This window comes from Benincasa hispida, chromosome 5 (assembly GCF_027475165.1).
Source record: "Benincasa hispida cultivar pf3 chromosome 5, pf3_genome.v1.1, whole genome shotgun sequence".
NCBI lineage: Eukaryota > Viridiplantae > Streptophyta > Magnoliopsida > Cucurbitales > Cucurbitaceae > Benincasa > Benincasa hispida.
In genome coordinates, this window is record NC_143482.1 from 34,293,142 (window position 1) to 34,316,383 (window position 23,242).

General features: G+C 38.2%; 1 protein-coding gene across 10 annotated transcripts in view; it reads left to right on the forward strand.

Moving 5' to 3' along the window:
* Positions 1 to 5,246: 5,246 nt before the first annotated feature.
* LOC120077090 (putative DNA helicase MCM9) overlaps positions 5,247 to 23,242 on the forward strand; it is a 62,886-nt gene continuing 44,890 nt past the window's right edge. For 8 of the 10 annotated variants that reach the window (XR_016529760.1, XR_016529761.1, XR_016529764.1 and 5 more), the window contains exons 1-2: positions 5,247 to 8,684; positions 17,946 to 17,988. Coding sequence is in view for 2 of the 10 variants with exons in the window: in XM_090314087.1 (XP_090170213.1) it covers positions 8,655 to 8,684; positions 17,946 to 17,988 (73 nt within the window). In the remaining 8 variants the exon portion in view is untranslated. Of the gene's footprint in view, positions 8,685 to 17,945; positions 17,989 to 21,778; positions 22,406 to 23,242 lie in introns of those variants that run through there. The other 2 variants (XM_090314089.1, XM_090314090.1) reach the window with 2 other exon arrangements.

The window sequence follows — 23,242 nt, forward strand, 5'->3', positions numbered from 1 at the left end:
CTGTTGCATGCTAGTATATCCCATCACTCCCAACGCCACTCAGAACATCCGAGATGCATACGAGCACTAGACACAGGAGAACAAAAAGGCCTGAGCGTATATCTTGGCCACCCTTAACGCAGTTTTGGCCAAGAAGCATGAGGCCATGATCACTACATGCGAGATAATGGAGTCCCTGAGGTGAATGTTCGTACAACCGTCTACGCAGCTCAGGCACAATGATCTTAAGTACATCTTCAATAACAAGATGAAGGAGGGAACATCTATTCGAGAACATGTTCTTAATATGATAGCCCACTTCAATGTGGCAGAGATGAACGGGTCGAGGATTGATGAGGCCATCCAGGTTAGCATTATTCTGGAGTCATTACTAGAAAGCTTCCTTCACTTCGTAAGTAATGCTATTATGTACAGGATTGATTACAACCTTACTACTCTACTAAATGAGTTGCAGACTTTCCAATCTTTACCGAAAAGCAAGGGAAAAAAGGTTGGTGAGGCAAATATTGCTTCATCATCTAAAAGGTTCCACAAAGGTTCGACCTTAGGAACTAAGTCTGCACCTTCTTCTTCCTACACTAACAAGTGGAAGAAGAAAAAGAGTCGTAAGGGGAAGGCGCCTGCTAACCCACAACCTACTACTCTATGGGGTAGGCAACTAGTGTGGGTTGAAAAGGGAAAATATTTCCACTGCCACCAAGACGGCACTGAAAGTGAAATAGTTGACGTTATTTGGCTGAGAAAAAGAAGGCAAAACAAGGTAAATATGATTTACTAGTTTTGGAAACTTGTTTAGTGGAGAATGATGATTCTGCCTGGATTATTGACTCTGGGCCACTAACCATGTTTGTTCTTCATTTCAGGGAATTAGTTTCTAGCGGCAGCTTGGTGCTGGTGAGATGACGATGCGACTTGGAACTGGACACGTCGTCTCAGTTGTGGTAGTGGGAGGTCTCCGGTTGACTTTACAGAATAGGTTTATCATTTTGAATGATGTGTATGTAGTTTTTCAGTTAAAGAGGAACTTAATTTCTGTAAAGGCTTTGCTCGAATGTAATTATACACTAAGTTTTTCAGTTAATAAAGTGTTTATTTTGAAAAATGGTGTTGATATATGTTCGGCTCAACTGGAAAACAATAGATATTTTGATTATATATGATATAATCGATATGATGTATGAGATACATCTAGTGGAGGATTGATGTAAACGAGATTTACATTAAGTTCCATGGAATAGAAAAAGAACTATGGTTTATATGTTTCATGAGATGAAATATTAAAACTATAGGTTATAAATATAGTATAATTAGTTTATTATCATTTATATTTATAATAATATTAATTATTGGATAATTAATTCTTTTTCTTTTAAATAACCAAAGTAGTCGGTGGTTATTGAATCATGGTAACCGTGAGTTTAAAAAGAAAGTGGTTTCCTATTTTCAAAAAGAGTTGTTTTACAAAAGGTTGAAAAAGTTTTGAGTTTTCTCTCCGCGCAAAAGAAACTGATGAAGTCATCAAGTAAATTCGGATTTACTAAACGACGGCTGGGCGAGCTAAACAATCGTGCAGGTGCGAGCTAAACGATCGTGCAGTATTTACTAAACGATCGCATAGTTTTGCTAAACGATCGCTGGCCCAAGTTAAACGATCGTGTAGAGTCTATAGGCGACAGACAGAGCTAAACGATCGCATAGCTTTTGTTAGATGATCGCTTAGCTTTATCTAAACGATTGGGCATCGACTTATACGATAGGTCTTCGCCATCTCCCACTTGCCCAGTCGTGTACGCGATCGGTGTCTTCCTCCTTCATCTGCCCCAAACCAAGACCGAATAGAGCCAACCCTCTGGAATTTCACACCGAGAATACCAAGGTCGCCTTGATGGTGTTAGACTCAACTCGACACCGTCGAGGTTTTCTGGAGGCCGTTCGTGGTGTTGTGGAGGTCGTTCGTGTTGCAGAGCAGTTCGTGACCGAGGAGATCATTGAGGACGAGTGCGAAGAGTTTATGCTATACTATGGTCGTGTAGATCGAGCATTTGAGGTTGTTGTTGTTCGAGCATTCATGCGCAACGAAGCATGGAGACGTTTCTGCCATTGTGCGTAGAGTTTGATCTCTTTATGCATTTGTATTTTTCATGTTGTAATTTCTCTGTATGAATTGTATATCCGCTTGTTTGAAGTTAACTGTAAATTTTATGTTAATTCATGATTGTAATTTGGAATAGTCTTGTTCCGTTGCTCATAGAAATCTCGCTTCTGATTTCCTTCAGTATCGGAGAGGAGAAATCAAACCCTATCGGACATGGTTCGATCAATGAAGAGTTATGTTTCCTTACCTGACTCGTTTTAGGGTTTTGCAGTAGAGATTGCAGCTTATATCCTGGACTGTGTTCCCTCCAAGAGTGTTTTCAGAACACCTTTGGAGTTGTGGAATGGTCGTAAAACTAGTTTACGTCATTTTCGCATCTGGGGTTGCCCAGCACATGTGCTTAAGGCTAATCCTAAGAAACTGGAACCATGTTTGAGGTTGTGTCTATTTGTAGGCTACCTCAAAAGGACACAAGAAGGTTATTTTTATAATCCTAAAGAAAAAAAAAATATTTGTATCGATAAACGCTACTTTTCTTGAAGAGGATCATATAAGGGAGCACAAACCTAGAAGTAAAATCGTGTTGAATGAGCTTTCCAAAGAAACTATTGAATCTTCAACAAGAGTTGTTGAAGAGCCTATAACCTCAACAAGAGTTGTTGATGTAGGTTCATCTAGTAGGTCAAATCCACCTCAAGTGTTGAGGGAACCTCAACGTAGTGGGAGAGTTGTGAACCCACCTATTCGCTATATGGGTTTAACTAAAATCCTAGCTATGGTAGCTGATGGCGAGGTTGAGGATCTGTTATCTTACAAGAAGGCAATGGAGGATGTTGATAGAGATGAATAGGTCAAAGCCATGGATTTTGAGATGAAGTCTATGTACTTCAACTCAGTTTGAGATCTTGTAGATCAACCTGATGGGGTTAAACCTATAGGTTGCAAATGGATCTACAAGAGGAAACGGGATGCTGATGGAAAGGTGCAGACCTTCAAGGCTAGACTGATGGCAACGGGTTATACCCAGGTAGAGGGAATCGACTATGAGAAGACTTTTTCGCCTGTTGCCATGTTGATGTCTATCTGCATCCTTCTATCCATTGCCTCATATTATGACTATGTGATATGGCAAATGGATGTCAAGGCTGCTTTTCTGAATGGCAATCTTGAGGAGACCATTTATATGGTGTAACCTGAAGGATTCATAGTCCAAAGTCAAAAGCAAAAGGTTTACAAGCCGAATCGGTCAATTTATGGACTAAAACAGGCATCTCGATCTGGGAATATAAGGTTTCATAATGCGATCAAATCTTATGGCTTTGACCAAAACGTTGATGAGTCTTGTGTCTATAAGAAAATCATCAACAGTTTAGTAGTTTTCCTAGTGTTTATGTAAATGATATCCTACTCATTAGGAATGACGTAGGCTTACTAACTTCAGTTAAGAACTGGCTAGCGACCCAATTCCAAATGAAAGATTTGGGAGAGGCTCAATTTGTTCTTGGGATTCAAATCTTTTGGGATCGAAAGAACAAAATGCTAGCACTGTCTCAGGCATCGTACATTGACAAGATGTTGATCAAGTACTCGATGCAGAACTCCAAGAAGGCCATATTGCCTTTCAGGCATAGAGTTACATTGTCTAAGGAACAGTTTCCTAAGACACCTAAAGAGGTTGAGGAAATGAGACGGGTCCCCTATGGCTCTGTCGTAGGCAGTTTGATGTATGCGATGTTATGTACTAGACCTGACATCTGCTCTACAATGGGGATACTCAACAGATATCAGTCTAATCTAGGACAGGGTCACTGGATAGTCGTCAAGGACATCCTCAAGTATCTTCAAAGAATGAGGGACTACATGCTTGTGTATGGTTCTAAGGATTTAACCCTTAAGGATACACGGACTTTGATTTTTAGACTGATAAGGATTCTTAGAAAACCACTTCAGGATCAGTGTTCACTCTTAACGGAGGGGTTGTAGTTTGGTGAAGCACCAAACAGGGGTGCATCGCAGACTCCACCATGGAGGCCGAGTATGTAGCGGCTTGTGAAGTTGTAAAGGAGGCTGTTTGGCTCAGGAAGTTCCTGGCTAATCTGGAAGTTGTTCCATACATGTCTAGGCTCATCACCCTTTATTGTGATAATAGTGGTGCTGTGGCGAATTCCTGTGAGCCTTAGAGTCATAAGTGCGACAAGCACATTGAGTGAAAATACCATCTCATCTGAGAGATTGTGCATCGAGGGGACATGATTGTCACAAAGATAGCTTCAGAGCACATTGTTGCTGATCCTACGAAGGCCCTTACGGCTGCAGAGTATGGGTCTATGGGATAGACCATGGCTGGACTAGGGCAAGTGAGAGATCTTGTACTGTGCGTTTGTGCCCTAATTTATTGTTTTGTGTACTTGTAATTTGATTATCTTATACATTCCACTAGCTTTGGAACAAGTGAAAGATTGTTGAAGTTGATGCCTTAAATCTTATAGGGTTCTATAGTTTGTAAACACTTGTATGAATAAACATTCTGTGATTTATAATATATGATATTTTATTCACATTGTCTATGAAATATATGATATTTTAGTTGCATTAACGACAAACCAATAAACTAAGATCCATGGTTATCGTTATAACTTAAACATGTATGTGGAGATATACAAGTGGATAGTATTTTAAGTTATAACCTAAATAGTTTGTAGTATATGGATAAGGCTAGATACCTTATCCTAGTGACACTATGAGTATGGCCCACTTTGTAGATGTTACAAATATTGTAAAGTGCTACGAATGATATGATCCTGATCATTCATGTATTAGACATGCGAGCGAGGATATTTTATACAGAGGAGTTTGTATAAGACCGGACCATGAAATGTTTAATCTCGTTATATAACACCATTCATAATTGAGACTTTCATTTCACTAGGATGACCATAGGTAACATGACCTTACTCCTGAGTGAGTTGTGAACTCCTGCCTATGAGGGTGGTCCTTTGATTTGCATGGGTGAGAGTGGTCAGATCGCCAACTCAACAAGCCTACCATTTTGGAGATTTTTCTGATTGGAGAGCTGGGAACTCAGCCACATAAGATGAAATTCACTCATTCCCCGATGCAGGGGTAAGTAGATAAATTGCTTCCAAAGTCTGAGGTGTCCTCTATTTTCCAACAATTCTATGCGACCGTAGAAACCTAGTTCAACACAAAAATTGCCATTTTACGAATTGACAACGGACGTGAGTTCGTTAATAACTCGTTTAGGGACTTCCTAGCCTCTAAAGGAATTATCCATCAAAGCTCGTGTGCCTATACTCCCCAATAACACGATGTAGCCGTGAGGAAAAATAGGCATCTAGTAGAGGTCGCTCGTTCCCTTATGATATCTACCTTTCTTCCTTCCTATCTGTGGGGTGATGCTATCCTCATTGCAACCCATTTTATCAACCGCATGCCTTCTCGTGTCTTAGCCTTTCATACTCCCCTTGACTGTTTCAAAGAGTCGTATCCCAACACCCGGTTAATCCCTGACGTACCTCTATGGGTGTTTGGATGTGTTGTCTTCGTCCATATCCACGGTTCCAACCGTACAAAATTTACTCTTCGTGCCCAGAAATGTGTCTTTGTTGGGTACCCTCTCCATCAACGTAGGTACAAGTGTTATTACCCCCGTCTCGAAAATACTTTGTGTCTATGGATGTCACCTTTCTCGAGGATCAGCCTTTCTTTTCCTTTAGTCGTCTTCAGGGGGAGAGTCCTAGTGAAGAGGTTAACTGGTCCACGTATTCCATTCCCCTAGAGGTGTCGGCTGAACCTGAACATCCTAGTCCTATTCTTCTCACTAATCAAGTCCTTTGGATAACATACTACAGGAAGAATCTCAGGAAGGAAACAGTGCCGCCTGTCACTTCTCTGGCTCCAGTTCATGAGTCTAACTCGGTCTCAGTCCCAGGTATGAATATCCCTGTTTGTGATACTGATGATTGTGTTGAGACTAATAATTGCAGAGTGGACAGAGATATAGAGATTGGTGACAGTGATGAGAAAATAGAAGGAATTGAGGAGGATGAAGAAACTGATGGAAAAGACAACACTGGGGAAATAACTCCAGCAAACGAGAACAGTGGAAGGGAAGGTGATTGTGTGGGAAGTCCTTCTAAAGAAAGATCCATAGATCAGACGGCTAGCTGCAGTAAGAAACTTGGAGAAGAGGAAAGTCATGATGCGTCTCTCGATCTTCCCATTGCCTTGAGAAAAGGGACTAGGTCATGTACAAAGTTCCCTATGCATAGTTATATGACATATAGTAACTTATCTCCTGAGTTCAAGGCTCTCACTACCAGTCTAGATACGGTAATGGTTCTAAGTAATATACATGTTGCCATGGAAACTCCTGAGTGGAAGGCTGCAGTTATGGAAGAAATGAGAGCTCTAGAAAAAAATGAGACATGAGAACAGGTTGCTCTTCCTGAGGGGCACAAGATGGTTGGATGTAAATAGGTTTTTACTGTCAAGTACAAATCCGATGGCTCGATTGACAGATACAAGGCGAGACTGGTAGCCAAAGGCTTTACTCAAACCTTTGGATTTGATTGCTCTGAGACATTCTCTCTTGTGGCCAAACTCAATACGATCCGGGTGCTATTATCTGTTGCTGTTAATAAAGATTGGCCTTTGCACCAATTGGATGTGAAGAATGTGTTTCTTAATGGAGAACTCGAAGAAGAAGTCTATATGAGCCCTCCACCCGACTTCGAAAACCAGTTTAAGCATCGGGTTTGTAGATTGAAGAAGTCACTGTATGGGTTGAAACAGTCTCCAAGAGCCTGGTTTGACAGATTCACCACGTTTGTTAAAGCTTAGGGGTATGATCAGGGGCACTCAGACCACACGTTGTTTACAAAGAAGTCTAGTTCAGGAAAGATCTCAGTACTTATTGTGTATATAGATGACATTGTACTGACCGGTGATGATACTGATGAAATTACGAGACTTAAAACAAAGATGGCTGAAGAATTTTAAATTAAGGATCAGGGAAAATTGCGGTACTTCCTTGGGATGGAGGTGGCTCGGTCGAAGGAGGGTATCTCTGTCTCACAACGAAAGTATACTCTGGATCTCCTCAAAGAAACATGAATGACTGGGTGTAAACCTGTAGACACCCCCATGGAGTATAATGCCAACTAAGTAACGTTAACAATGGAGCTCCTGTCAGTAAAGAGAGATATCAGTGATTAGTCGGAAAGTTGATATATTTATCTCACACGAGACCTGATATATCTTATGTCGTGAGTGTGGACAGTCAGTTCATGCAAGCTCCCTACGAGGAACATATGACAGCCGTCGAACACATTCTACGATATCTAAAGGGCACTCCTGGTAAAGGCCTTTTGTTCAGGAAATCTAGTAAACGTGGCATAAAAGCATATACTGATTCGGACTGGGCTGGGTCTGCTGTTGATAGAAAGTTTATGTCTGGGTATTGCACTTTTTTCTGGGGCAATCGGGTCACTTGGAGAAGTAAAAAATAGGGAGTGGTTGCCAGAAGTAGTGCAGAAGCAGAGTACAGGGCCATGAGTTTGGGGATATGTGAAGAAATCTAATTGAAGTATTGACAAATCTTTGACAAGACAGTGAGCTTCCAATGAAATTGTTCTGTGACAATAAAGTAGCAATAAGTATTGCCAACAATCTGGTCCAGCACGATAGGACCAAACACGTTGAGATTGACAGACATTTCATCAAAGAAAGACTGGACAATGGGAGCATATGTATTCCCTACATCCCTTCTAATCAGCAGATTGCAGATGTCCTTACAAAGGGGTTGTTAAGACAGAGTTTTGATTATTGTATCAGCAAGTTCAACTTGAGGGGGAGTGTCGAAAAGGGTTGGTTTGCCCTAGGGGCTTATTTTTAATTCTTTTATGGGCCTAGGGCTTCCTGTCTGTCTATTTATTTGAGCAAGTCTTCTTGTACTTTTGTATCACTTGAATAATAAAAAACTAGTCTAGATCGTGTTTTTTCTCCCTGGCCTAGGGTTTTCCATGTAAATTATTCGTGTGTTTCTATTCTCCTTCCTCTTCTATTTTCATCAATAATGATAAGAAAACATGAATGAAAGTAACTGCATATTTGCAGTTAATTTAGATTAAAATTTAATTGGATCCTACTACGGCATTTCCTAATTCTTTCTTTCTATTTCTGAATATCTCATTTGTTTCCTTGTCCAATCCAAATGGTTTATGCTTCAGAATTTATAAGTAAACTATTATGAATTCATTTAGCACCATGTTTCTGAGTTGATGAATTCAAGATTTGATTGGATCCTTGTCCTTTTAATTGTCTATCTAATATAATTCTTCTGGTTATTGCAAGCTTTTGTGGATCGGACTAATCTATTGACTTTGATTATAGGGGGCAAAACCATGTGAAGGGAAAAATTTTGCGTGCTTGGAAGGTTCTGTCGTACGCCATGATTACCAAGAGATAAAAATTCAGGAGAGTACACAAGTACTGGGTGTGGGGTCCATTCCTCGTGCCATTCTAGTCATTCTCAAGGATGACCTTGTTGACCTTGTTAAAGCTGGAGGTACTAATGTTACACGGAGGGCTGCATGCATTATTTTTCTCCATGAACATTCCATTCCATTCCCTTCCATTCCATTCATCACTTACATGAATTTTATCATTCAGCAGTCCTAGAATATCCAAATATATATATTTGACTTGTTCACAATTAAAATCAGATCAAAAGTCTGCCTGCCTTCAAAGAAAGCATTTTGTGTAGGATCAACACTAGACGACATTTACTTTTTCAATCATTCTTCTAACACTATACAAACCATTATATACAGAAGTAGTGAGACTAACTGGAAGATAATATTTTCATCGTTAATAGGGTTTATTTTTATTTTTATTTTTTATTTTTTATTTTTATATGAAATTGATTTCTATTCATTGCAAGCATTTAGGCACCCATTTCTATTGAAGTCTTTGATCATCCCACGCAATCTTCCTATATTAAATCCCAGCCACTTAAGAACTCATTTGGACCTGGAGACTTGTTTCTTCACAAATGCTCATGGCAGCCAGAATTAGGAACGATAAAACTTTCAATGGGAAGGAGGGGAATCACACTTATCTTATTCACCTAATTTTATACACAGCAGCTACTTGGTGCAAGCTTAACCCTTTTTTTGTTTTTTTTAATTGTAATTACTCCATTGATGAGAATTTTGCTAAGTGGAATAATTTCTTTTGTATCCTTCATTTAATTTTCATTTGGGCCAGTTGCAATTTAACCCAAAGTATTAGCAGATATAGCACAATGCAAAAGAATTTGTAGATATAGCAAAATTTAGATCAAACTCTCGAAGTCTATTAGTGAAAGACTATATCGTTGATACGCAACGATAAAGTCTATCACTCATAGGAGTCTATCAGCGATAGCCTATCACTGATAGATTTTGTTATATTTGCAATTCTTTAAAATGTTGCTGTACACTTAATTATTAGACTTAAAAGTGCTACCCATTGCAATTACCCTTTTTATTTTTCTATATTTCATAACATTAATCAAATCAGTTTCTCTTAAAAAAATAAAAATAAAATAAAAAATAGAAAAACAGAAAAATCTTCATTATCAATACTGAGTCACTGACATGGGTCTCCAAACCAATTCCAATTGCCTGCTTTCTTTTTTCCTGTAAAGCATATTGAAAAACCTAATGGTTTTTTTCCCTAAATATCTTTTCCTTCCAGTAGAGTTTCTCCCATCACTGAAATGATTTCTGATGCAAACATTTTCCTCCATTCCATGAGGTGTCTATGGAAAAACTTGAGTTTTGTTCTCTTCTTTTAACCACTTAATATACATTTATGAAACGACTCTTTGTCTTCCATACTAATAAGACCAAGTAACTCCCTCCTGTATATTTGAACACATTTTCATCTGAGACTCCATCACCTCAATCTATCTCTTCCTTAATTGATGATCTTAATTTTTCAAGCATCTTGATTACCAAACAACTTGTCTTGAATTTTCAAGCCCATTCTTTAGTGTGAGTCCACTTTTGATAGCACAGAAACCTTTGCTAGGCAATTTGTAGGGAATAAATGACTTCCCTCTTGATATAAGGTTCGATATTTCTCAATCAGGCGAACTCTATTTCATGGAAGTAAAATTTAATTGAGCTTAACAAGTAATAGTTGATATTGACCCAAAAATGCTTGATTTAAGTAACACTTAAATGAAGTCGATGGATTTCCCTCTTTGGTATGGGTACATTTTTGAGCAAGGAAGTATTTGGAGGTGTTGCTGATAAGAATGATCTTTTGCAGCAGATTGAGCAAATTGATATGGAGGAGGAGCAGGGGTCCTTTTATCGGGCAGAGGGCTGTAGACTTTCCCTTAAATCTAACTTAATAGAGAGTTCGCTGTTAAGGAGTACTGTACTCTTAGCCAAAAGAGTAAGATTAGGTGGGCAAAAGAATGTCATGAAAATACATCCTTCTTCCACCTGTGGGCTTCGACAAAAAAGAATCGCAGTGTCATTTCGATGATTGAAGATATGGAAACCTTTTGTCTTCGGAAAGAGAGATTGAAGACTAAAAAACTATAGGCTTCTTCCAATGTTTATATTCTAAAGATGAGAGCCCTACTTTTGAAGGGATTGATTGGGCTGACCTCGATCCCCAAAGTAGCTCGATGCTTGAAAGACCTTTACAGAAAGATGAAATCCTTAAGGCCATTAAAGGTCTAGGCAGCCTCAAATCTTCCAGACCAAATGAAATTGTCGGGGGAGTTTTATAAAAAATCTAGGAACATCTTGAAATCAAACATAGTAGGGGTGTTCCAAGAGTTTTTTTTTTTTTTTTTTTTTAAAATTATTATTATTATTTTATTTTTTATTTTTAAAATGACATTGTTAACAAGAAAACTAATGAAATCTATATATGCCTAACCCCTACAAAGAAGAAATGTTTTAGAGTTTGTGATTTAAGACTGATCAGCTTGATTTCCTCCTTTTATAAAATTATTGCTAAAGTTCTTGCTGAAAGCTTAGAGTAGGCACTCTCTTCTAGGATAAATTGTAGTCTTTGGGAGAAAATTAATTTCTATTATTCCATGAACTCCAAAATACACCAGACATAATACAAAAAATATAGAAAAGGAAATAAGACAAGAAAGGAAAAAACAATATTTTACACAAAAAAAGGAATAAATCTACACTCCCCCTGGGTTGTATATAGAGTACAAGCCAAGCTTGGATTTGAAATCTTCAAAAGTTTTTCTTGGTAATGCTTTGGTGAGAATGTCTGGAATTTGATCACGAGATGACACATAAGATAATTCTATTGTGTTACTGTTGACTTTCTCAAATATGAAATGACGATCAAGCTCTTTGTGTTTTGTTTGGTCATAATGCAAAGGGTTCTTTGCAATACTCATGGCTGCTTGACTGTCACAAAATATTGTAACTGAGTTATGAGTATCAATTTTCAGTTCTATCAACAATTTTTGAATCCACTTACCTTCACAAATTTCCAAGCAAGAGCTCTATATTCAACTTCTGCTTTACTGTTACAACTGCTTGTTTTTTTACTTCTTCTAGTGACCAAGTTACCCCAAACGTAGGAGCAATAGCCAGTTGTAGATTTTCGATTAGTTAATTCTCCAGCTAATTCTCCAGTCCAACTAGCATTAGTATAAAGTTCAACCAATCTATTCAATGACTTTTTGAATAACAGTCCAAGACTTGGAGTGCCTTTCAAGTATCTCAAAATTCTATTCACAACTTTAAGATGTTGTTCACCAGGGTTGTTCATATATTGACTCACAATGCTCACAGAATATGCAATGTTTGATCTGGTATGTGAAAGGTAAATTAATTTACCCATAAGTCTTTGATACATTCCCTTGGGTTTAAAACTAGATTTGGGTCCATAGGTGTTTCTGCAAGTCTACACCCAAGATTTCTTGTCTCCTTTAATAAGTCCATAATGTATTTTCTTTGAGAAATCACACATCGTTCCACCTTCATGCCTAAAAAGTACCTCAAACTTCCTAGGTCTTTGATTTCAAACTTGGTTGCAAGTATCCTTTTAAGGTTGAGAATCTCTTCATAATCATTCCCTGTAATGATAATATCATTTACATATACAATTAAAATTGCAATTTTATAATTTGAGGATTTCACGAATAAGGTATGATCAACTTGACATTGATAATAACCATCTTTAATCAGTGCTTTGGTGAATTTCTCAAACCATGCATGAGGAGATTGTTTTAAACTATACAAAAACTTTTTCAAATTGCATACCAGATTACCATTAGACTTGTCTTCCATTCCGAGAGAAATTTGCATGTAAACCTCTTCTTCAAACTCACTATTTAAAAAGACATTTTTTCACATCAAGTTGGTGAAGAGACCAATCCTGATTTACCGTTAGGGATAGCGAAACATGGACAATATTTAATTTCACAACGAGAGCAAAGGCTTCTTGGTAATCTATACCATCTGATTGGGTAAAGCCTTTGGCAACAAGTCTAGCTTTAAATCGTTTCACACTTCCATCAGATTTGTACTGGACTGTGAAAATCCATTTGCAGCCAACTAGATTCTTTCCATGTGGTAGCTTTGTAAGAGTCTATGTTCGATTGCTTTTAAGAGCTCTAATCTCTTCATCCACTGCCTTTCCCATTTTGGATCTTTAAGTGCATCATGAATGGTCTGTGGGATTTGAATACTATCCAACTAAGTCACAAATGCTTAATAAGAAAGATATAATTTCCCATATGCAACATATTTTTCAATAGGATGATTGGTGCAACTTCTAAGACCATTTCTTTGAGCAATTGGTAGAGTCAAACCATCAATTAGAGGTGCCATATAAGTAACATCCTCTCAAGTGAAATTCAGTGATAATGAATCCGGTTTAGGTGGTTGACATTCTTGGTTGTGTGAGGCAACCTCTCTTCTCCTCCTATAAACAATAGGTGTTCGGTTTTTCGATGCATCAGGGGTTACGAGATTGGTTAGACTCAAGAATAAATGGCTCATTTATGGTAGGAGATGAGACTTTAGTGGTGATGGGGATATTTAGAGTGACGGAGAAAGAATCAACTTCCAATGGCTTAAATTCTCTCATGTTCTCCCTTTAAATTTGGAACTTTGTGAAGAAAGACTGATTTTCAAAGAATGTGACATCTATAGAGGTATACATTTTTCTAGTGATTGGGGAATAAAATCCCCTTTTGATGGGATGCATAACCTAGAAAAATGCACTTGTTGGATTTGGGATCAAGTTTAGACCGATGAAGAGAATGACTATGAACAAATGCAGAACAACCAAACACACAGAGAGGTAATGTGGAGGAAAGATTTTGGAATTGAGGGTGAATTTTGAGAACATCACAAGGGGATTTAAAGGAGAGAACACAACTAGGACATCGATTGATAAGGAAGCTTACAGTGAGAATGGCCTCCCCCCAAAAAATGGTTTGGAACATTATAGGAAAACATGAGAGACCTTGCTACCTCAAGAAGATGTCGATTTTTCCTATAGGCAATCCTATTTTGTTGAGGAGTGTCCACACATGAACTAGTGTGAACTATGCCATGGGATGAGAGATACATACCAAGATTCAATTGAAATAGTCTTGAGCATTGTCTGTTCTCAGGACTTGGATTTTACAATCAAATTGAGTGGAAATCATGGCATGAAAAGACAGAAAGTTTTAGATTTGTCCATTTTTGTAAACAAGAAACAATCCACTTCATTAAGATAATGAAAAGATGTTACAAGTGACAAGAAGGAAACAAACATAAAGTGCAATACAAACAAGCACACTAAAAAGCACAAAATAGATCAGCAAATGCACTAGGACATCTCAACTAGGTTGACACCTCCCTAGTATTCTCATCATCTCCAAGAACGACTAGAATCCGAAGCTAAGTACAAAATGAAGAGGACCTTGCAAAAGACAAGGCTTACAACCAAATGATTATCTGAAAGTTAAACTGAAAATAATAACCATTATTATGCTGTTACAAAATCAAGAGAGCGGGAAAATAAAGGCTTTCCAATTGAGGTTGATGTCTTGTAAAGAGAAGTCTTGAAAAGCTTTGGAAAGCGAGCACCAGGAGGAGGCGTTGATATGGGCGATATCAAACTTAGCTGAACTAGAAGAAGCTTTGTCTTGAAATACTCTTTGATTTCTTTCAAACCAAATTTCTGATAATAAAGCTTTAACTGCGTTGGTCCAAAGTAATCTTGGCTTCTTCTTCAGACGTGGCCCGATCAAGAGTTGAAGCACATTAGCCTTGAAATCATTATCAAGAACCCAGCTGACATTAAAGCATTTGAAGAGAGATGTCCAACAAAATTCTGCAAAAACACATTGGAAGAACAAATGCAAGAGAGATTCTGAGTTTACCCAACAAAGAGTGGAAACCTGTAGAGAAATATAGTGAGTAAGTAACTTCCTTTGGAGGATATCTGCGTTGTTAAGAGAGCCATTCAGCATGATCCAAGTCAAAATATTCACCCATCTAGGGCTCTTAGACTTCCATAATGCTGATTCTAGTGGCTGACCAATTGGGGAGGAGAAGGATAGATGCTTTACAAGAGACTTGACTGAGTAAACCCCACTTGGTTCTAAAGACCACTGTCTTTTATCTGGAATCGAATTAAGTTTACAGTGATTGAGTTTTCCAGACAGAAGCTGGAAATTTTCTGCCTTTTCATCCTTTAACAGTCTTCTAAAATGAAAAGTCCAAGATATTGAAATCTCATCCCAATAAACTTGTAATGAACCTTCGGGTTTGGTGGAGATAGAGAAAAGATTAGGGAATGAGATTTTTAGAGGAACCAAATCCAACCAAGGATCTCTCCAAAAGCTTATTCTTTCACCATTACCAACCTTGAATGCTGCCAAGGAATCCACTTTTAACCAAAATCTTGAAATATTAATCCATGGGCTTCTAAGGCTGCTGGAAAATTTACCATTAGTATGCCAACCAAACTTACTTCTTCCATGAATGCTTATAATAACTTTTCTCCAAAGTGAGTTAACCTCAAAGAAAAACCTCCACCCCCATTGTGCTAGAAGGCCCTGATTTTGGAGTTTCAAGCACCCAATGCCGAGTCCACCATCTTCTTGGGACCATGAAGCTATGCTCCATTTAACCAGATGATTTATTTTACTTCCAAAATGCCCTTCCCAAAAAAAATCCCTTAATGTTCTTTCTAGAGATTGAATCACCTTTTCTGGCATCTGAAAAAGTGACATATAGTAAGTTGGTATAGGAGAAAGAATTGACTTACATAGGGTGGCGCGACCTCCTCTTGAGAGGTTGTATCTCTTCCATTTGTCCAGTTTGCTTTGGACTTTGTCGATCACTGGTTGCCAAGAAGCTAATTGTTTAGGGTATCCCCCTAGAGGAAGGCCAAGGTACATAAATGGGAGGTGGGGACAGCCTTGCAATTTAGGAGGGCTGCTTCTGATTGTAACTTGAAATGGTCTATATTGATGCCACATAAAGCTGATTTTTCCCAATTTACCTTCAGCCCCGAACACCACTCAAATAATTCAAGTATTTTCTTTAGGTTGCTGAGTTTTTCTTTGTCATCTTGGCAGAAAATTAGAGTATCATCCGCAAATTGTAAAATAGAAACATGAATTCTATCTTTGCCAACAATAAAACCTTCAAACTTGCCTTTTTCTTGAAACTGGGAAAATAATGCATTTAGGACTTCACTGACTAGTAGAAATAAGAAAGGAGAAAGAGGGTCACCTTGCCTTATTCCTCTTGAGGCTGAATTCTGCCACGAGGTCTTCCATTTATGAAGATTGAGAATTTTGTGTTAGAAATACAGCCCATCATCCACATAATCCATCTTGAGTCAAAATTCTTCTCAACCAGAATTTTTTCAAGAAACTCCCAATCCACCCTGTCGAAGGCCTTTTCTAAATCAAGTTTTAGAATCCACCATTTTTTCCCTTTGGAACGATAGTCTTCAACCACTTCATTTGCAATAAGAATGGGGTCTAAAATTTGTCTTCCTTCGATAAAAGCACTTTGAGAAGCCTCTATTATGTTTGGCATTACTTTTTTCATCCTTTCCGCTAACACTTTAGCTATTAATTTGTAAGACAAAGTGGTTAGGCTTATTGGCCTGAAATCATATACCCGAGTAGCATCCTTTTTCTTCTGAATAAGGCTGATGAAGTTTTCTTTTATGCATGAATTTAACTTACCATTATTGTAGAAGTCTTCAAAAAGTTCTAGATATTTATCCTTGAAGAAATCCCAAAATTTGAGAAGGAATTCAGCTGTAAAACCATCCGGTCCAGAGGCTTTGTTTTTACCTATCAGATTTAGGGCAGATTTGATCTCTACTAAAGAGAACCTATCTGTCAACTTTGCATTATCAGCAGTGGAAACTTTGGACCATTTCAGGTTGAGAGGCATTGTTCTTTGACCTGGAAATTTGGTATATAAAGTGGAGTAGAAATCTAAGATGAGGACTTCAATCTCATTGAAAGAATTGGTTGCAACTCCTTGATCATTTATGAGCTCAGAAATCAGATTCCTTCTTTTCGTTGCATCCAAAAATCTATGAAAGAATTTTGTATTTTCGTCCCCTAAACTTAGCCAATTCAGCTTGCTTTTTTGTCTTAGATTTCTTTCATTTGTTCTATAATGGGAGAAAAGTTCGGCATCAACACATTTCTCAAACTTCTGTTTGAATTTGTTAAGCCATAATCTTCTACTTGTTGATCAATTTCCTCTAATTTTCTTAATAGCCCTTCCTCATTTGATTTTCTTGCTTTCTCAAACTCTACATGCCAAGCTTTAAGGGCTGTTTTAACTTTTCTTAACTTCATAGAGATGACAAATCCAGCCCAACCTTGCTGAACATCTACTGACAAAGTGTCTTTAACAATTTTACAGCTTTCTACTATGGATAACCAACTGTTACAAAATCTGAAGGGAGATGGCCCCCATTCAAAAGAACCGGCTTCAAGAAGGATTGGAAAATGGTCTGAACATGTTCTTGCCATTCTTGCTACTCTAGTATTTGCAAAGAAATCATCCCAAGTATTTGATACCAAAAATCTATCAAGAAGTGAAGAAGAAGCTGGAGGACCATCTCTTGCCAAGTAAATTGGCCATTTCCAAGGGGGATTTCCAATAATTTTGTTGAATCAATAAATTTAATAAACTTCTTCATCCCTTTTGTTAATCTCCCCATTGGATTTCTTTCTTGAATCCTTCTAGTGATGTTGAAGTCTCATCCAATGCACCAAGACTCACAACAGTACCCTGAAAGTGAATATAATTCCGGCCAAATGTGCTTTCTTTCTTTGTAATCCGAAGGGCCATAAACATTTGTGACCCAAGTTGTCTTCTTGCATAATGTAATGCATTTAATTGATAAAGAGTAGCCTCCCTTAAGAACTTCTGTCACAGTGATCTTACTTTCATCCCACATGGTTAACAAGCCTCCTGAATGACCTTGAGCTTGCACATACTCCCCCCTATATCTTTGGAACTCGAAATTTCTTTTATGAATCTGCTGTCAAAAGACTTTTTCTTGGTTTCTTGGATCATGACCAAGTCCGGATTGACTTTTCTGACATTTCTTCTTACTACCAATCTTTTGGAGGCATCATTCAAACCTCTAGTATTCCGTGAAATGATTTTCATATTGAGTTCTTGTAATTAACCCAAAATCAATCCACTATCCTCTACCAATGTAATCAGATTGCTTGGAATATCTTCTTTTTCGATGGGCTTAATGCAAAAATTGATGAAACTAAATGTGTTGAGATTTTCTTCAGGTTGGAACAAACAGTGCAAGTCTTGTTGCTGCTCATAATCAAGGTACTCTTCTTCTTGGAGGAAGTCATGGACTACGTTGCCATTCTCCTCATTGCTTATGCTGAGTAGGGAGTCTTCATCTGAGTCATAGCCTTTGAAAAATTCCGTTGGGGGGTCGGATAAGCCTTTTATAAAGGCTACTTGTGAGTCTAGGACTTTGAAATCTTGGAAGGAGAAGGAGCAGGGATGGGAGGGATGAGATGCTGACCTGGAAGAGGAGTCGGAAGGTAATTGAACCTTGATGCAACAACTTTCTAAAATGTTTGAATTCAACAGGGAAGTCCAGCCATTTTGGAAGGAAGTTTTCTTTCTAATGAAGTGTTTTCGAAAAGGTTTTAAGATGGAAACCTTGCTTGTATTTTTTGGATTAATTCCAGGTAAGGTAGGGGGAGAGGAAAAGCCACCTAATGAATCTTTTCTCAATGATTCGTAGGTGTGAAAGGGAAAGGCAGAACTTGACGATTGGCCTTCTGTATGGGCTGGAAGATCAACTGACAGCTTGGAAACCAAAAAATCATCACACGGAGGGGTTGCATCCTTCAGATGGGCTTTTTGATTGTCCATTAATAAAAAATCTCCTTGCTTTAATGAAATAGATTGTTGGACTTCCTCAAAGGATAAATTTGAATTGGAGGCCGTTGGTATTTCGAGAGAGGAGATTAAAGAGGCCATTGGTAGTGTAGAAACCGTTGGACTTCCTTTAGAATGAGTTGGATTTACTATAGCTTCTCTCTTCAATAAATGATACTCCTTCTCACCTCTTAATGACTCCACTTCTTTCTCTTTCTTGTTGTTCACACTAAACCGGTTAGGGGAAGGTCCAAATTGAACTTCACCAATAATAGCTTCCGACGGGCTGACTACTCCACCATCTGTCTGAAAAGTCACCGGAGTCGACTTTTTTAATGGGGAAGTTTCTTGAATCTCCTTTTCCGGTTGTTTAACATCTTCCATCGCCGTTTGGGACAAAATTCCCTTTGAAAACAGGGGATTTCTAGTAAAGTTCAGGTGATTGACTGCTGTCTTGAGGAAGGACTATTGCTCACCCTCATTTGAATCACATAATCCTTCATCTATCAATACTTGATTAAATCTAGCTTTGTCTACTGGATTTGAGAGATTCTTTTCATTAAAAAACCTCTTGGCCTTCTTAGGAGGGTTTAAAAATTCAATATCACCAAAATGAAGGAAGATGCTTCCCCTGTTTTCATCTGAAATTTCTGGAGTTGCTGGTATAAACCCACATAAATTTTCCTTAACTTGAATTTTAGCTTCTGCCACATTTAAGAGGTTTAAAGTTTCTATGGCAATTGCTTCTAATCCACCAAAATAAGCACCAATTGCTTCAAATATTTGCTTGCACCAAAATTCTAAAGGTAGATTTTTAATTGAAATCCAACCTCCATATCCTTTAACTACCCTTGGCCGGCTGTGTAATTTGGTGTTCCACCTTTCAATCTTTAGGTGAAGATGTTCTATTCTTTGCCACACACTTGGATGTTCGATCAAGTCTTCCAAATTCCCCTTTTCCAGCTTTAATAGGGCTGATTCAGCTGAAAGAGGATTGATGAGAATTTTAGACTTAGACCACTGTCTTAGTACCTTTGAGACTTCCTTCCATTCATTGAATTCACAAAGATGGCTGACTACCCACAGTTTGCTGAAATCTTCTTTGAGGACATCCTGATGTTTTTGAACCCAAAAATTAGATTTGCTCTGTTTTTTGGTGTTCTGAGGGGGCAGGGGACTCTGTTTTTCTGGAAAAACAGACTTAATCAATCTTCCACTTACTATGTCTACATAGGAGATTGAGGTTGAGTGAGGGTTTTTTGTCATCTGTTCAACTTCAAAGAGGGACAAAGCATCATTTAACAAGGTAAGGAAGGAATACCAACCTGAATTAAGAGTTCCTGAAGGAACGTGAATGAAGAATCGTCCTCTAACTGCAGGTCACACTACACTTCTTAAAAACCAGTTTGAGTAGCTTCTGATTTCAGAAATCTTGGTTACGCCAGAAGCGTCTTGCTTGCTTTTGACAAAGAAGCTAGATGTTGGAAGTTTTGAAAGGGTCGAGATATTCTCCACAAACCAAAGTAGTTGTGATTTTGACAAGGAAATTTTCTTTTTGGCTTCCACATCTTCTATGATTACTGAACCAGCTTGGATGAGGGCACAAAAGTGGCTGTCCTTAATTTTGCAGCTGATAACTTCGATGGCTAAGTTAGGCTTGGAGGGAAGGATCGATGGATGGGCTATGAGAGATCAATGAGTCGAGGGTCGCAGGTGAGGGTTGAGGTTGGTGGGAATAGGCAAAGCTTGGTTGGAGATGGAGAGAGGGCGGGGAGTTAGGTCGGAATAGGGTGCCGGAGGAAGGGAAGGGGAGAGAGGAGAGAGGAGAGAGGAGAGAGGAGACAACATTTTTTTGTTTTTGGGTGTGTGGATAACTACACTAGCTTAGATTTGTCCTTCATTAGAAAGGTCCAAGTCATTCTGGTATGATCATCAATGAAGGTGAGGAACCACCAAGCACCTGAGATATTGTTTACTTTTGAGGGCCTCCAAATATCACTGTGAATAAATGAAAAAGATTTTGAAGATTGATAAGGCACACGAGGATAATCATTTCTTGTGTGTTTGGAGATTGACATGTTTCACATTGATAAAAGCTCGGTTTTCTATTGATAAATAAATTGGGAAACAATTTTTCGAGGTACAAGAAATTTGGATGACCAAGACAAAAATGCCATAATATAACTTGGCTTTTAATTGACAAGGACCTTGACTTAGAAACAAAACTGACGAACTTAGAGCAAGACTCAGGACTATGACTGAAGACCGAACTTGGAGAACGAGGTTCTTGAAGGAAATATTCTTGAGGAATAGACTAAAACAATATGTTGATTATTTCCTTCTTTGTGAAATTCTCCATTGTATTTATTGTATTTTATTTGCTATATTTAATTTTATTTTTCCTTATTTGTAATGGAGTGTTCCTTTGAGAACCTTTCTTCCTAGGAGAAATAAGAGAGAAATTAATATTTTCCAGCATGGTATCAGAGCAGCAAGTATTTTGAAACCCCAAAAAAACCCTAAAACCCTAATTTTCTGAAAACCTCAAAACCCCTAGCCTTGCTGCTGCCACTGCTGTCGATCGACATTCGTTCGTTCGCTGCCGCCGCTGATCACTTGAAGCTCCGTCGGACATCGCGTCTTAGCCACCGGCCAATCGCATCTCCGTTGGTCGATCGCATCTCCGTCAGTCATCTCATTCCAGCCACGTGCACATCCTACCCACTCGTTTTGTCGCGTTTTTTGGGTATCAACACTCGTCTGTAGATTATCTCCACTGGCCAATCTAGTATGCATCGCTGTCCGCCACTTGCCGCCGCTCACTGCCGCCTGTCGCTGCTGTTCGCCGGTGTCTGCAAGCTGTCTCTTTCCTTTGCTGGTTTGTTTAGCCATTGTTTGGTGTTTTTATTTTTTATTTTTTAATTTTTTAATTTTCTTTTCTAGAACTACTGGTTTTTTTGGTCTTTGTTTCTTCAACAATATGTCAAACACTAAGATACCTATCATTAAAGCCTTTGACAATCACATCTATACCAATGGTCCCACTGTCCAAATAACCACCATTTGACTTAATGGTGATAATTTTCTTCGTTGGTCCTAAAGTATTTGGATGTATATTCATGGACAAGGGAAGATTGATTACATCACTGGAGAAACAACCACCCCCAGTCTAGATGGCCTTTCATTTGTAGGGTGGGACGTTGAAAACTCCATGGTTATGACTTGGCTTGTAAATTCCATGGTTGAAGACATCAACTGTAAGTATATGTGTTACTTTATTGCCAAGGAATTATGGGATAGTGTGACTCATATGTATTCTGATTTGGGCAATAAGTCACAGATGTTTGAGTTGAATTTTAAATTAGGTTATATACGACAAGGAGGTAACTTAGTTACATAATACTTTCACTTTCTAAAAAGGAATTGGCAAGACCTTCACCTCTTTGATACGTATGAGTAGATTTCTACAGAGGACCAAAAGCATTATAGGAAAACTATTGAAGATGGTTGCATTTACAAATTCCTTGCCGGTCTCAATGTTGAGTTTGATGAAGTTAGAGGTAGGATATTTAAGAAAACTACTTTTCCAACTATTAATGATGTTTTTTTTGAAGTTCGCAGGGAGGAAAGCCGTATGAATGTTATGATTGGCAAAAAAAAAAAACAATTCGTTTAGTTAAATGCCCTGCGTTGGTGACTGAAAATACTGCAATGAAGGCTTTTGATCAATCCAACAAGCCACACGAAAAGCCTCGTGTCTGGTGCGATTGTTGCAATAAACCTTGACATACGCATGAATCTTGTTGGAAACTTCATGGAAAACTTGTGGATTGGAAAAGTTCTAAGCAAGGTGAGAGAAATTCCCTTCAGCATACCTTTAATACTAATGTTGTTGACTCCAGCCTATTTAATAAAAAGCAAATTGACCCAATTCTGAAGCTGCTAAAGACCAACCCATCATCCAGTAATCCTAGTGTTTCCTTGGCAAAATTAGGTACTTGTCCTCAAGTTCTCTCTTGCCTCAGCTCTTCTTCGTGGATTATAGATTTTGGAGCCTCTGATCATTTGGCTAGTTCCTCTTGTTTATTTGAATCATATGCTTCTGTGTATTGCAATAAAAAAAAATTTGTATTGATGATGATAGCTCCACCTCAATTGTAGGAAAATGAACTATTCCTTTGACTACAAAACTTACATTACGTTCTGTCCTTTATGTTCCAAAATTACCTTGCGATTTGTTATCCGTTAATAAAATCACTAAGGATGCTAACTATCATGTTATTTTTGTGAAACTTATTGTATCTTTCAAGATTCGAACTGGGGGAGGGGGGACGATTGGAAGTGCTAGGACGATTGATGGTCTCTATTACTTTGATGAAGTTTCAACTAGTCATAAAAATGTTTAGGGCTTGAGTAGTGTCTATTCTCCTTATGGTAAAGAAACTATATTGGTTTGGCATCGTAGATTAAGGCATCCAAATTTCTTCTACTTAAAGTATCTGTTTCCTGATTTATTTAAAGAATTTGATTGTTCAGTTTTTCAACGTGAAAGTTGTATTTTTGCCAAACATCGTCGATCCACTTATTTGCCTAATCCTTACAAGGCTTCATCACATTTTTCCTTAATTCATACTTTTTCCTTAATTCATACTGATGTTTGGGGTCCGTCTAAAGTTTTGACTCATAG